At 46.0% G+C, this 13,974-nt stretch overlaps 1 protein-coding gene across 1 annotated transcript in view; it reads left to right on the plus strand.

Annotated features, from left to right (window-relative positions):
- The window catches only part of CNOT6L (CCR4-NOT transcription complex subunit 6 like), a 259,770-nt gene that overhangs the window by 129,161 nt on the left and 116,635 nt on the right, over positions 1-13,974 (plus strand). Inside the window, exon 2 of the mRNA XM_063919607.1 lies at positions 7,726-7,847. Within this exon, the coding sequence (XP_063775677.1) occupies positions 7,736-7,847 (112 nt within the window). The 5' untranslated portion in view covers positions 7,726-7,735. The remainder of the gene's footprint in view (positions 1-7,725; positions 7,848-13,974) is intronic.

A 13,974-nucleotide genomic window follows, 5' to 3' on the forward strand; every position in this document is an offset into this window, starting at 1 on the left:
TCCACATTAGTACCATGGGGTATAGACTGGTCCCTTGGGAGCCATGGGCACTTTAAGAGTTTAATAATGTGGGCTGGCTCCTCCCTCTATGCCCCTCCTACCAGACTCCGCTTAGAAAATGTGCCCGGTGGAGCCGGTCACAGCTGCTAACAACAGCCTCTCTGCTTCGTGGGACTTGGGGGGGGGGGGGGGGGGGGGGGGAAAGAGAGTAGTAGTGTCCTACCCTCTGAGGTCAATGGCCACTATCTCCACTTACAGGACACTGAGCTCCTGAGGGTGATGATCACAAGCCTCCGAGGCGACCGCTCACTCCCGCAGCGTGCCACCACCCCCTAACAGAGCCAGAAGACGCCGGTGGTGAGTAGGTTGCCGGCGTTCCGACAAGCGGGGAACCGGTGAGAATGGCGGCATCATGGTAGGAGCGCTGCGCTCCGGAGGGCTCCTGCTGTGAGTGGCGCCCTGGGCTAGCGCGATACCCTTAAAACTGGTCATCTGGTCTATCAGGGAAGGTATTCTACTGCTAGCAATGTGTTTTACCTCAGGCCAGTATTATCTTAGTGCGGGAAGACATGCCATGACAGGGGACGGAGCTTCTCCTCAGAGTGGATCCAGCAGCTCACCAGCGCCATTTTCTCCTTGCAGACCACACAGACTCTGACAGGGAGCGCTGACCCTCCAAATAACTCTAGCTATCCTGTGCGGTACCAAGGGTTATAGAAGGGGGGGGGGAGAGAGTGTTATTCACAATTTTACACTGTGTAGTCTATTAAGGTTGCACAGTCAGCGCCAGGCTTTTATTATATAACTGCCTACTGGGGCGCTGTGTGGGTGCTGGCTCCATTAACTCTGTGTCTCTCTGAAGGTACTTGGGGGAAACTGTGTCTGACATTTTCCTGTGTGTGTGTGTGTGTGTGTGTACATATTACTCACATTACGATGTCCAGGGACTCTGTGTCTTCTGCCTCAGAGTATGTATCTTCCCCAGAGGAATCCATTCCATGTACTCAGGATTGTAATATCATGTCTCAGTCTTCTGAATCCGAACCGTTGTCGGTGGCTTCAATAAAGGGAATGATATCACAGATTTCATCTAGGATTGCGCATACTGAGACTGAAACACAGGTTTTGAGAATCTGTAGAGGTTTTGTCTGGTTCTGTTCCCACTACCTCCTCAGACTCCCCTGGTATATGCCCAAAGAAGCGTGCTCTTGCCCAAATTATGCAAGTCGACACGGATACCGACTCCGATACGGGAAATGTTGATGGGGATATGCGGGGGGTGAGGCATCCCTTGCAAAGGGGGTGCAGCTCATGATTGAGGCCATTAGGGATGTGTTAAACATTACTGACAAAGCACCTGAGCAGGTCGAGGAGGCTTACTTTACAGACCATAAGAGCCTTCCTGACCTTTCCTGCATCTAAGGAATTAAACACATTATTTGAAAAAACCTAGGAAAACCTGGAAAAAATACTCCAGATCCCAAAAAGGGTTCTTTTTGCTGTTCCCTTTCCTGAGGATGATAGGAAAAAGTGGGAAAACCCCCCTATAGTATACCCTTCTATATCTAGACTGTCTAAAAAGGTGGTTTTACCTTTCCCTGGGTCTTCCGCTTTGAAAGAACCGTCAGACCGCAAGATTCCATATACACTGCTTCAGGCGTGGCGTTAAGGCCCACTATTGCCTGTGCATGGATTTCTAAAGCCATAGTAAAGTAGTCAGGCACATTACTTGAGGAATTGGATTCCCTGGATAGAAGTGACATTGAAATGTTTTTACGTCACATACAGGATTCTGCAGGTTTCATGGTGGAGGCCATGAAGGACCTGGGTCATCTGAATGAAAGGACGTCTTCCATGGCTGTCTCGGCATGCAGGGGACTCTGACTGCGCCAATGGTCTGCAGACGTGGAATACAAGAGAAGTGTGGAGAACCTACCCTTCACAGGTCAGGCTCTATTTGGGGAAGCATTGGATGCGTGGATCTCCACGGCAACCACGGTTAATTCAACCTTTCTTCCCTCAGCCACTCAGACACTGAAATTTTTCCCCCCCTACATCTACAATGCAGTCCTTTCAGACTGCAAAGGTTAAGAAGTCCAAGCGCCCTTCCACTTTTTTTCAGAAGTGGTTGGGGAAAATCGTGGGAACCTGCAGGTGCAGGTTTTCTGGAAAAGAAGCCTGGCTCTGTTTCCTCAAAATCCTCAGCATGACTGTGGACCTCCTATCCTGGAGAGCAGGCAGGTGGGAGCGAGACTGACTTTTCAGTCACGTCTGGATATCATCCGGCCTAGATCCCTGGGTACAAGAAATTGTGTCCCAGGGGTACAGACGGTAGTTTCAAGAGCTCCCACCTCACAGATTCTTCAAATCAGGCTTAACAGCTTTGCTGACAGGGCTATCCTACAGAAAGCCATTCAAAAATTAGAAAAGGCAAATATCATTGTTCCAGTTCCACCTCATCTGGAAAGCTAGGGTTACTATTCAAACCTATTTATGGTACCGAAACCGGATGGTTTGGTCAGACCAATTTTGAACCTGAAGTCGTTAAACCCTTATTTGAGGGAATTCAAGTTCAAAATGGAGTCTCTGAGACCGGTGATCTCAGGTCTGGAGGAGGGGGAATTCCTGGTATCCCTGGATATCAAGGATGCATACCTCCCACATTCCGATTTGCCCGCCACACCAGGCTTATCTCAGATTTGCACTGTTGGACTGTCACTATCCGTTCCAGTCACTGCCTTTCGGCCTCTCCACGACACACATGGTGTTCACCAAGGTGATGGCAGAGATGATGATACTCCTCCGTAGACTAGAGTGAACATAATTCCATATCTGGACGATCTGCTGATAAAGGCATCGTCCAGGGAGAGGTTGTTTCCTCCTATGGTGGCTACAAATGCCTCACCTTCTCAAAGGCCGCAGGTTCGGGGTTCAGAACTGGATCCTTCTAACCACGGATGCAAGTCAGAGGATGGGCACTGTCATCCAAGGGGAAACCTTCCAATGAAGGTGGTCAAGTCTGGAATCCATTCTTCAGATAAACACGGCTCTTGGTTCCAGAATGTACAACGGTCTTCTACAAGCGGCACATCTTCTGCAACATCAGACCATTCAGGTGAAGTTGGACAATGTAACAACGGTGGCCTACATAAACCGACAGGGCGGAACGAAGAGCAGGGCTGCAATGTCAGAGGTAACAAGAATCCTCCTTTGGGCAGAAAGACACGCAGTGGCGCTGTCGGCAATCTTCATTCCGGGAGTGGACAACTGGGAAACGAACTTCCTCAGCAGACACTATCTCCATCTGGGAGATTGGGGCCTCCATCCGGAGGTGTTCACAGAGGTGACAAATCTTTGGGGTGTACCTCAAATAGACATGATGGCCTCCCGCCTCGACAAGAAGTTTCAGAGGTACTGTTCCAGGTCGCGTGACCCACAGGCAGTGGCGGTGGACGCCCTGGAAACTCCGTGGGTGTTCAAGTCAGTGTATGTGTTCCCTCCACTTCCACTCATCCCAAGAATTCTAAAACTCTTAAAAGAAAACAAGAGTTCAGGTGATCCTCATTGCTCCGGACTGGCCAAGGAGCGCTTGGTACACGGATCTTCTGGAGTTACCGCTGGAAGAGCCGAGGCCTCTTCCTCTTCGAGAGGACCTTCTGCAACAAGGGCCATTCGCTTATCAAGACAGATACATTAGACTGCATGGAGGTTGAACGCCGGATCTTAGCTCGGAAAGGCAATCCGGCCCAGGTTTTTCCTACCCTTATACAGGCTTGGAAAGGAGTAACGTCAACACGTTACCATCGCATTTGGAAAAAGTATGCGTCTTGGTGTGAATCCAGGAAGTTTCCTACGGTGGAGTTTCAACTTGGATGGTTTTTACTCTTCCTACAAGCAGGTGTGGATGTGGGCCTGTATTTGGGATCTTTAGGTCCAAATTTCGGCTTTATCCATTTTCTTCCAGAAACAATTGGCTGCCCTCCCGGAGGTTCAGACTTTCTTGAAAGGGGTTCTGCACATCCAGCCACCCTTTGTGCCTCCTACAGCACCCTGGGATCTTAACGTGGTGTTGCAGTTCCTGCAATCGGATTGGTTCGAGCCTTTACAGGAGGTTGAGGTCAAGATTCTCACTTGGAAGGCTGTCTCACTTGGCGTTAGCATCTGTTAGACGTGTGTTGGAATTGGGGGCTTTATCCTGTAAAAGCCCCTACTTAATTTTCCATGAGGATAGAGCGGAGCTCAGGACGCGTCGGCAGTTTCTTCCAAAGGGTGTGTCGGCATTTCATATCAACCAACCTATTGTGGTGCCAGTGGCTACTGACTCCTCAATTCCCTCTAAGTCCTTGGATGTTGTGAGGGCTTTGAAGATCTACGTGAAAAGGACTGCTAGTCACAGATAGTCGGACTCTCTATTTGTTCTTTATGATCCCAACAAGGTTGGGTGGCCGAGTGGTTACTTGGTCTGGGTCTTTGCTAAGTTCTGCAAGTTGGATACTTTGGCCTTTTGAGAACCTAAAGTTTGGTCAATCAGTTCTGCAGGAGACTCCGCGCTCTCCCTCCCGTACTGGGAGCTTTGGTACATCCCCATGGTACTAATGTGGACCCCAGCATCCTCTAGGACGTAAGAGAAAATAGGATTTTAATTACCTACTGGTAAATCCTTTTCTCGTAGTCCGTAGAGGATGCTGGGCGCCCACCCAGCGCTTCGTTTTCCTGCAGTAGTTCCTTGGTTCAGTACTGCTTTGTTACTTGGTTAAGTACTGTTGTTCAGCTGTTGCTGACTTGTTCCAGCTGGTTAGCCTGGTTTGCCTTGTGTGAGCTGGTATGAATCTCGCCACTATCTGTGTATTTCCTTCTCTCGAAGTATGTCCGTCTCCTCAGGCACAGTTTCTAAACGGAGTCTGGTAGGAGGGGCATAGAGGGAGGAGCCAGCCCACACTATTAAACTCTTAAAGTGCCCATGGCTCCCAAGGGACCCGTCTATACCCAATGGTACTAATGTGGACCCCAGCATCCTCTACGGACTATGAGAAAAGGATTTACCAGTAGGTAATTAAAATCCTATTCTTTGCATTTCATCTTCCACACACTAGCTAGTCTCAAGCTGCTCATAACACGATGGCCTGAAACCTACCTGTATTACCTCTTTCTTTAGTGTTGTGTGTTTTTTGTAAGAGCAGTTCTAAAATTTAGAATCTAAATAGACTGTGGGAAAAATAAGACGTTAACATGGAAATCTTCACCTTCAGCGTATGCTTCCTTATTGTGAAAGTTTGCTTTTTTATTTTGTCTTTAAACCGTTCGGGCAGAGTATAGAATATCTAAGCATTTTGTAGATTGAGTCAAGCAAAGTTTATAAAACATATAATAAAGTAGGCTATGACAAGATAACTGCATGATATGTACATGTTTTGGCCTGCCCAATGTAAAGATTGTTCCCAATGGCAGCTGCATGGAATGCACTGTTCCCTTCTCATAAGAGAAAAAAACAAAAAACAAATATGAAATTTGTGCAAGGGTGGTACGGACAGTATAATGGTTAGCGTTACTTGAGGTCTTGGGTTTGATTCCCACCATGGCCCTAACTGTGTGTGTGTGTGTGTATATTCTCCCGATACTTGCATGTGTTTCCTCAGGGTACTCTGGATTCCCAGCACAATCCAAATATATTCTAATATGTTAATTGGCTCGTGACAATATTCACCCTGATATGAATGTGTGTATATTCTTGTGGTAGGGAATATAGATTGTAAGCTCCACTGGGGCAGGGACTGATGTGAATGGCCAAATTTTCTCTCTAAAGCGCAGCAGAATATGTGTTGCGTACAGTAATTAAAAGATAATAAATAACACATATTACATGTTGAGGATTGTTTAAAGTAGGTTTGCGGGGGGGGGTGTCATTTTATTTCTCTGTGATGGCTTCAAACGGTCTTTGGAACAGTCTGGTAATGACCTTTCACTACCAGTTACTTTGCTAATATTCTTTCACATCGCAGTTGGGTTCAGTCAGTTAATGTCGGTCCGCTATGGAACTATATGGCAGCAATAAATATATATTGAGCCTGATGAAAAGCCACGTAAGGGTCATTGAAAAGGTGAACTTAATTCTGTAGCCACTGTGAATCTGTGTTATAAGCTTGGACTGCCGCACGACCTACCATTAGAGAGAGATATATATATATATTATATTATATTATATTATATTATATTATATTATATTATATTATATTATATTATATTATATTATATTATATTATATTATATTATATTATATTATATTATATTATATTATATTATATTATATTATATTATATTATATTATATTATAGTGATGGGGTCCGGTCTGAAGATCGACACTGTTTAGGTCGACAGTCACTATGTCGACAGGGTTTCTAGGTCTACAGGTCAAAAGGTCGACATGAGTTTTGCGTACTTAACGATCCACGTGGACTACGATTGGAACGGTAGTCTGTGCCGAGCGAAGCATTTAGCTCGCCATGCGAGGGGGGACACTGCACTAATTCTGCTTCCCGGTCACTGTACGCAGAAAACTACACCCCCCCCCCCCATCCTCATGTCGACCTTTTGACCTGTCAATCTAGAAACCCTGTCGACCTAGTGACTGTCGACCTATAGTGGTTGACTTAAACATTATCAACTTAGACACTGTCGATTTGATGATCCACACCGGTGTGATCACATATAGATACAGCCATGTTCATCTTTGCTGCAATGCAGCATGACGTGCCGAACTGCAACTATTCGTAGCCAGCAATCGATCCATTTAATTCCAAATGGCCAGGCGTCTTTTTGACAAAGCGCAGTGCGATTAGGACACACGATGAGGATGTGCCGATTAATTTGATGTGACACTTGTATAGTCTGTGTGTTATAAAGTCTGTACGGCACAGAACTTGTTTTGGGAAAAGCTGTGGCTGCTACATTGTAGCACTTCGTATACAGAGACTCCGTCGCACCCCTCCCCCCTCCACCTGTCTTTGGTGCACCTGTCTTTGGTGCTGTAGCAGCTATCTAGGAATAGGTTTTTGTTTTTTTTGTAACTGCCATAACCTGTCCAGAGATATAGGTATATAAACGACTATATTCAGTTTTTACCTCCTAAAATCATGTAAAATAAACCCTACATTCATCTGCTGTAGTTGTGTACATAAGAGGACCCTCACTAGGAGGACAGATAGACCACTGGTAGTTGTACACTAAGCAGTGAGTGGGGCTTACTATGCTCATCTGCATCGGGTGGGATGTCTTGCTGCCCTCACTCATGGCTAGGAAGATAGAGGAGGGGGCTGTCCCCAGTGCTGGACCTGCTCACGCCAAAATCTGCTTACGCCAGAGTAATAGAGTGTGAAAGGCGGACAGACATGAACTGTCTGCAGATCATGCAGCACTCTTGCCTTAGACGAAGCGACTGTGCAAAGGTCATGCTTCCGGAAAGCAAATGTGTCCTAGATGGTGACTGTATGGCTCTGAATGAGGCAGCACAGAGCACACCTCAGGCTCTAACAGATCCCATGGAAGCAGAACATTGGGGCTTCCCGAAGACTGTTCTCAGGATGTTGAGGCAGAGACCCCTATTCTGGTACATTCCTAGCAAAATCTGAATGTATACCATTCTTAGGGTGTGCCAAATAATAACTGGGATGGGTTTGGTTTATGTATTTGGGGATTCCTTGCTAACCACTGTGTGTATTTTATCCCTAGACTAACAGGGATGCCCAAAGAAAAATATGACCCTCCTGATCCTCGTAGAATTTATACCATCATGTCTGCAGAAGAAGTTGCTAACGGCAAGAAGTCTCACTGGGACGAATTGGAGATTTCTGGTGAGTGTTGGATCATAATTCATATAGGTTGTGGCATATTTCTGTCATACTTTCATCCAGTGTTTGGGACATGTTCTTCACTTGCTGCGTCATGCTTTATAATGTAAGAATATTTGGGTAGGCACTACGCTACCTTGATAAAATAAAAATGAAGATGTACAGACGAAGCCTCAGTACGCCACAACTCACAAGATAGCACCAGGTCCCGTACAACTCTGCGAACGTCAGGAGTCTGTTTTTGTCCTGTGGTTTTTTTTGCAGAAATGTGTCTTAATATGCCGCACAAGAACGTTGTGCTGATTAATTTGATACATCACATTTGTATATCTGCCACACTTTTTTTTTTCTCCTTTTTTTTGTGGCAAATAAGATGCTGACGCTTAGTCTCGACATGATGTGCTGGGAGGGGCTGTTTGGCGCTACTGCAGCAGTGTTGTATGAGGACATGTTTAAGTCATACTTGCCAGGCCAACTCTTGCATCAATGACTATATAGGGGCGTGACAGGGGGCATGACTGCCCGATCATATTTTCATAGCCACTCCACACAATGCCAAACAGGGTTGGAAAAGTTTTTTTAAATCCAACCCTTTTTTTTGGGGGGGGGGGGGGAGAGAGGGGGTTTAAACCATATTTTTTTTTAAATCATGTATAAGATACCTCCAATCCAGATTTAAACCTTGGGGGGCCCTAAGCAAGATACCGATTTAGGGCCCCCCTCCCTCAAACTATAAATAAAACTCTATAAATAAAACTCTATAAATATATATATATATATATATATATATATATATATATGTGTTTGTATATATATATATATATATATATATACACACATACATACATACATACATACACACATACACACATACACATATATATATACACACACACACACACACACACACACACACACACACACACACACACACACACACACACACACACACACACACACACACACACACACACACACACACACACACAGTATCCCTTATCCAAAATGCTTGGGACCAGAGGTATTTTGGATATCGGATCTTTCCGTATTTTGGAATAATTGCATACCATAATGAGATATCATGGTGATGAGACCTAAATCTAAGCACAGAATGCATTTGTTACATATACACCTTATACACGCAGCCTGAAGGTAATTTTAGCCAATATTTTTTATAACTTTGTGCATTAAACAAAGTGTGTCTACAGTCACACAATTCATTTATGTTTCATATACACCTTATACACAGTCTGAAGGTCATTTAATACAATATTTTTAATAACTGTGGATTAAACAAAGTTTGTGTACATTGAGCCATCAAAAAACAAAGGTTTCACTATCTCACTCTCACTCAAAGTCCGTATTTCGGAATATTCCGTATTTCGGAATATTTGGATATGGGATACTCAACCTGTATATATAATTTTTTTTTTTTACACACACACACACTGAGCATGTCACTGGCATTAAATATTTTGAGTAAACACTTTTTTTTTTTTTCTGTACAATTGGCTTTTTTTTTTTTTTTTTATGTCACAGCACTGTGCATAATAAAATTTTTTTTTTTTTCTTCAACACAATTTTTATTTTGCTCCCAAAGTGTTGCAAACCAACGAGAACGCCTTACATCGTGTAATACATCATGACATTTAGGTGTAAAATTAATACACATAGTTTAGAAGACCTTTCCACAAGAGAGTAAATCTTGAGAATGCATATCACACGATGCATTACTGAGGTTGAACGCAACTACCATCAGGGTACAGAACAAAATTTGATGAGATACATTTAACAATAATAAAACACCCCCAACTAAAGCCATCCCCTCTCTCCTGAATCAGATGGGTTTTCACCGCCGATTAAAAAAAAAAAAAAAAAGGCGAGACTGTCCAAGTCTTTAGAATAGCTTATTTTAGCCACCGTTACGGTCAGTGTCAGGAAGGGAATAAATTCCTCCCGTCTATCTCCCAAGTCCCAGTTTATAAAATGTGCACATAACATTGCCAGGGGGTCTACCACTAAATGCAGCTTACTTATAGTGTTAATAAAATCCATGACTCCCCCAGAATTTTTTTTAATTTGCCCGCATTCCCACATACCATGAAAGAATGTGGAATGAGAACGGTGCCCTCCGGGTGACTCTAGGTCACTGGTATATAACGTAGATATGCGGCGGCACTCAAACAGACTCTTCAATATGCAAAATCAGGTCATTTATTTAGACCGTGAAACCGACATGTTTCGGGGCAGAACCCCGTCCTCAGGGTCAAACAGCAAGTTGCTGGTTGACCCTGAGGACGGGGTTCTGCCCCGAAACATGTCTGTTTCACGGTCTAAATAAATGACCTGATTTTGCATATTGAAGAGTCTGTTTGAGTGCCGCCGCATATCTACGTTATATATATATATATATATATATATATATATATATATATATATATATATATATATATATTTCTCTGACGTCCTAGTGGATGCTGGGAACTCCGTAAGGACCCTGGGGAATAGCGGCTCCGCAGGAGACTGGGCACAAAAGTAAAGCTTTAGGACTACCTGGTGTGCACTGGCTCCTCCCCCCATGACCCTCCTCCAAGCCTCAGTTAGATTTTTGTTCCCGGCCGAGAAGGGTGCATTCTAGGAGGCTCTCCTGAGTTTCTTAGTAAAAGTTTAGTTTTAGGTTTTTTATTTTCAGTGAGACCTGCTGGCAACAGGCTCACTGCATCGAGGGACTAAGGGGAGAAGAAGCGAACCTGCCTGCTTGCAGCCAGCTTGGGCTTCTTGGCTACTGGACACCATTAGCTCCAGAGGGACCGAACACAGGCCCAGCCTCTGAGTCCGGTCCCAGAGCCGCGCCGCCGGCCCCCTTACAGAGCCAGAAGCAAGAAGAGGTCCGGAAAATCGGCGGCAGAAGACATCAGTCTTCACCAAGGTAGCGCACAGCACTGCAGCTGTGCGCCATTGCTCCTCAGGCACACTTCACACTCCGGTCACTGAGGGTGCAGGGCGCTGGGGGGGGGCGCCCTGAGCAGCAATAGAAACACCTTGGCTGGCGAAAATACATAACATATAACCCCCAGGGCTATATGGATGTATTTTAACCCCTGCCAGAATACAGCAAAAAGCGGGAGAAAAGTCCGCCGAGAAGGGGGCGGAGCCTATCCTCAGCACACTGGCCCCATTTTCCCTCACAGCTTCGCTGGAAGGACGTCTCCCTGACTCTCCCCTGCAGTCCTGCACTACAGAAAAGGGTAAAACAAGAGAGGGGGGCACTAATTAGGCGCAGTATAAATAAAACAGCAGCTATAAGGGGAAAAACACTTCTTTAAGGTTATCCCTGTGTATATATATATATGTATATATATATATATAGCGCTCTGGTGTGTGCTGGCATACTCTCCCTCTGTCTCCCCAAAGGGCTAGTGGGGTCCTGTCCTCTATCAGAGCATTCCCTGTGTGTGTGCTGTGTGTCGGTACGATTGTGTCGACATGTATGAGGAGGAAAATGGTGTGGAGGCGGAGCAATTGCCTGTAATGGAGATGTCACCCCCTAGGGAGTCGACACCTGAGTGGCTGAGCTTATGGAAGGAATTACGTGACAGTGTCAGCTCTTTACAAAAGACGGTTGATGACATGAGACAGCCGGCTACTCGGCTCGTGCCTGTCTAGGCGTCTCAAAAGCCATCAGGGGCTCTAAAACGCCCGTTACCTCAGATGGCAGATACAGACGCCGACACGGATACTGACTCCAGTGTCGACGATGAAGAGACGAATGTGACTTCCAGTAGGGCCACACGTTACATGATTTGATGCTATGAAAAATGTTTTACATATTTCTGATAATACAAGTACCACTAAAAAGGGTATTATGTTGGTGAGAAAAAAACTGCCTGTAGTTTTTCCTGCATCTGAGGAATTAAATGAAGTGTGTGATGAAGCGTGGGTTTCCCCGATAAAAAACTGATAATTCCTAAAAGGTTATTAGCATCATACCCCTTCCCGCCAGAGGATGGTGCACGTTGGGAAACACCCCCTAAGGTGGATAAAGCGCTCACACGTTTGTCAAAACAGGTGGCACTACCGTCTCCTGATACGGCCGCCCTTAAGGAACCTGCTGACAGAAAGCAGGAGAATATCCTAAAATGTATATACACTCACACGGGTGTTATACTGCGACCAGCAATCGCCTCAGCCTGGATGTGCAGTGCTGGGGTGGCTTGGTCGGATTCCCTGACTGACAATATTGATACCCTAGATAGGGACAGTATATTACTGACTATAGAGCATTTGAAAGATGCATTTCTATATATGCGTGATGCACAGAGGGATATTTGCCGACTGGCATCAAGAGTAAGTGCGCTGTCCATTTCTGCCAGAAGAGGGTTATGGACGAGGCAGTGGTCAGGTGATGCTGATTCCAAAAGGCATATGGAAGCATTGCCTTACAAAGGGGAGGCGTTATTTGGGGTAGGTCTATCAGACCTGGTGGCCACGGCAACTGCTGGGAAATCCACATTTTTACCCCAGGTAGCCTCTCAACATAAGAAGACGCCGTATTATCAGGCGCAGTCCCTTCGGCCCCATAAGGGCAAGTGGGTAAAAGGCTCCTCATTTCTGCCCCGTGGCAGAGGGAGAGGAAAAAGGCTGCAGCAAACAGCCAGTTCCCAGGAACAGAAGCCCTCTCCTGTTTCTGCCAAGTCCTCAGCATGTCGCTGGGGCTTTACAAGCGGACTCAGGCACTCCCCTAAAGTCTGCTTTACCGACGTCTCCCTCCGACAGGGAGGCGGTATTGGAAGCCATTCACAAGCTGTATTCCCAGTAGGTGATAATCAAGATACCACTCCTGCAACAGGGACAGGGGTATTATTCCACGCTGTTTGTGGTACCGAAGCCGGACGGCTCGGTGAGACCTATTTTAAATCTGAAATCCTTGAACACTTACATACACAGGTTCAAATTCAAGATGGAGTCACTCAGAGCGGTGATTGCGAACTTGGAAGAAGGGGATTATATGGTGTCTTTGGACATCAAGGAGGCTTACCTCCATGTCCCAATTTACCCGTCTAACCAAGGATACCTCAGGTTTGTGGTACAGAACGGTCACTATCAGTTTCAGACGCTGCCGTTTGGTTTGTCCACGGCACCCCGGGTCTTTACCAAGGTAATGGCCGAAATGATGATACTCCTTCGAAGGAAGGGAGTTTTAGTTATCCCGTACTTGGACGATCTCCTGATAAGGGCAAGATCCAGGGAACAATTGGTAGTCGGGGTAGCACTATCTCAAGTAGTGTTGCGGCAGCACGGTTGGATTCTCAATATTCCAAAATCGCAGCTGATCCCGACGACACGTCTTCTATTCCTAGGGATGATACTGGACACAGTCCAGAAAAAGGTGTTGCTCCCGGAGGAGAAAGCCAGGGAGTTATCCGAACTAGTCAGAAACCTCCTAAAACCAGGCCAAGTGTCAGTGCATCAATGCACAAGGGTCCTGGGAAAAATGGTGGCTTCCTACGAAGCAATCCCTTTCGGCAGATTCCACGCAAGAACTTTCCAGTGGGACCTGCTGGACAAATGGTCCGGATCGCATCTTCAGATGCATCAGCGGATAACCCTGTCACCAAAGACAAGGGTGTCTCTCCTGTGGTGGTTGCAGAGTGCTCATCTTCTAGAGGGCCGCAGATTCGGCATCCAGGACTGGGTCCTGGTGACCACGGATGCCAGCCTGCGAGGCTGGGGAGCAGTCACACAGGGAAGAAATTTCCAGGGCTTGTGGTCAAGCCTGGAGACATCACTTCACATAAATATCCTGGAGCTGAGGGCCATTTACAATGCCCTAAGCCAAGCAAGACCTCTGCTTCAAGGTCAGCCGGTGCTGATCCAGTCGGACAACATCACGGCAGTCGCCCACGTGAACAGACAGGGTGGCACAAGAAGCAGGAGGGCAATGGCAGAAGCTGCAAGGATTCTTCGCTGGGCGGAAAATCATGTGATAGCACTGTCAGCAGTGTTCATTCCGGGAGTGGACAACTGGGAACCAGACTTCCTCAGCAGGCACGACCTCCACCCGGGAGAGTGGGGACTTCACCCAGAAGTCTTCCACATGATTGTAAACCGTTGGAAAAAACCAAAGGTG

The sequence above is a fragment of the Pseudophryne corroboree genome, chromosome 1, assembly GCF_028390025.1.
Source record: "Pseudophryne corroboree isolate aPseCor3 chromosome 1, aPseCor3.hap2, whole genome shotgun sequence".
In the NCBI taxonomy this organism is placed as follows: domain Eukaryota; kingdom Metazoa; phylum Chordata; class Amphibia; order Anura; family Myobatrachidae; genus Pseudophryne; species Pseudophryne corroboree.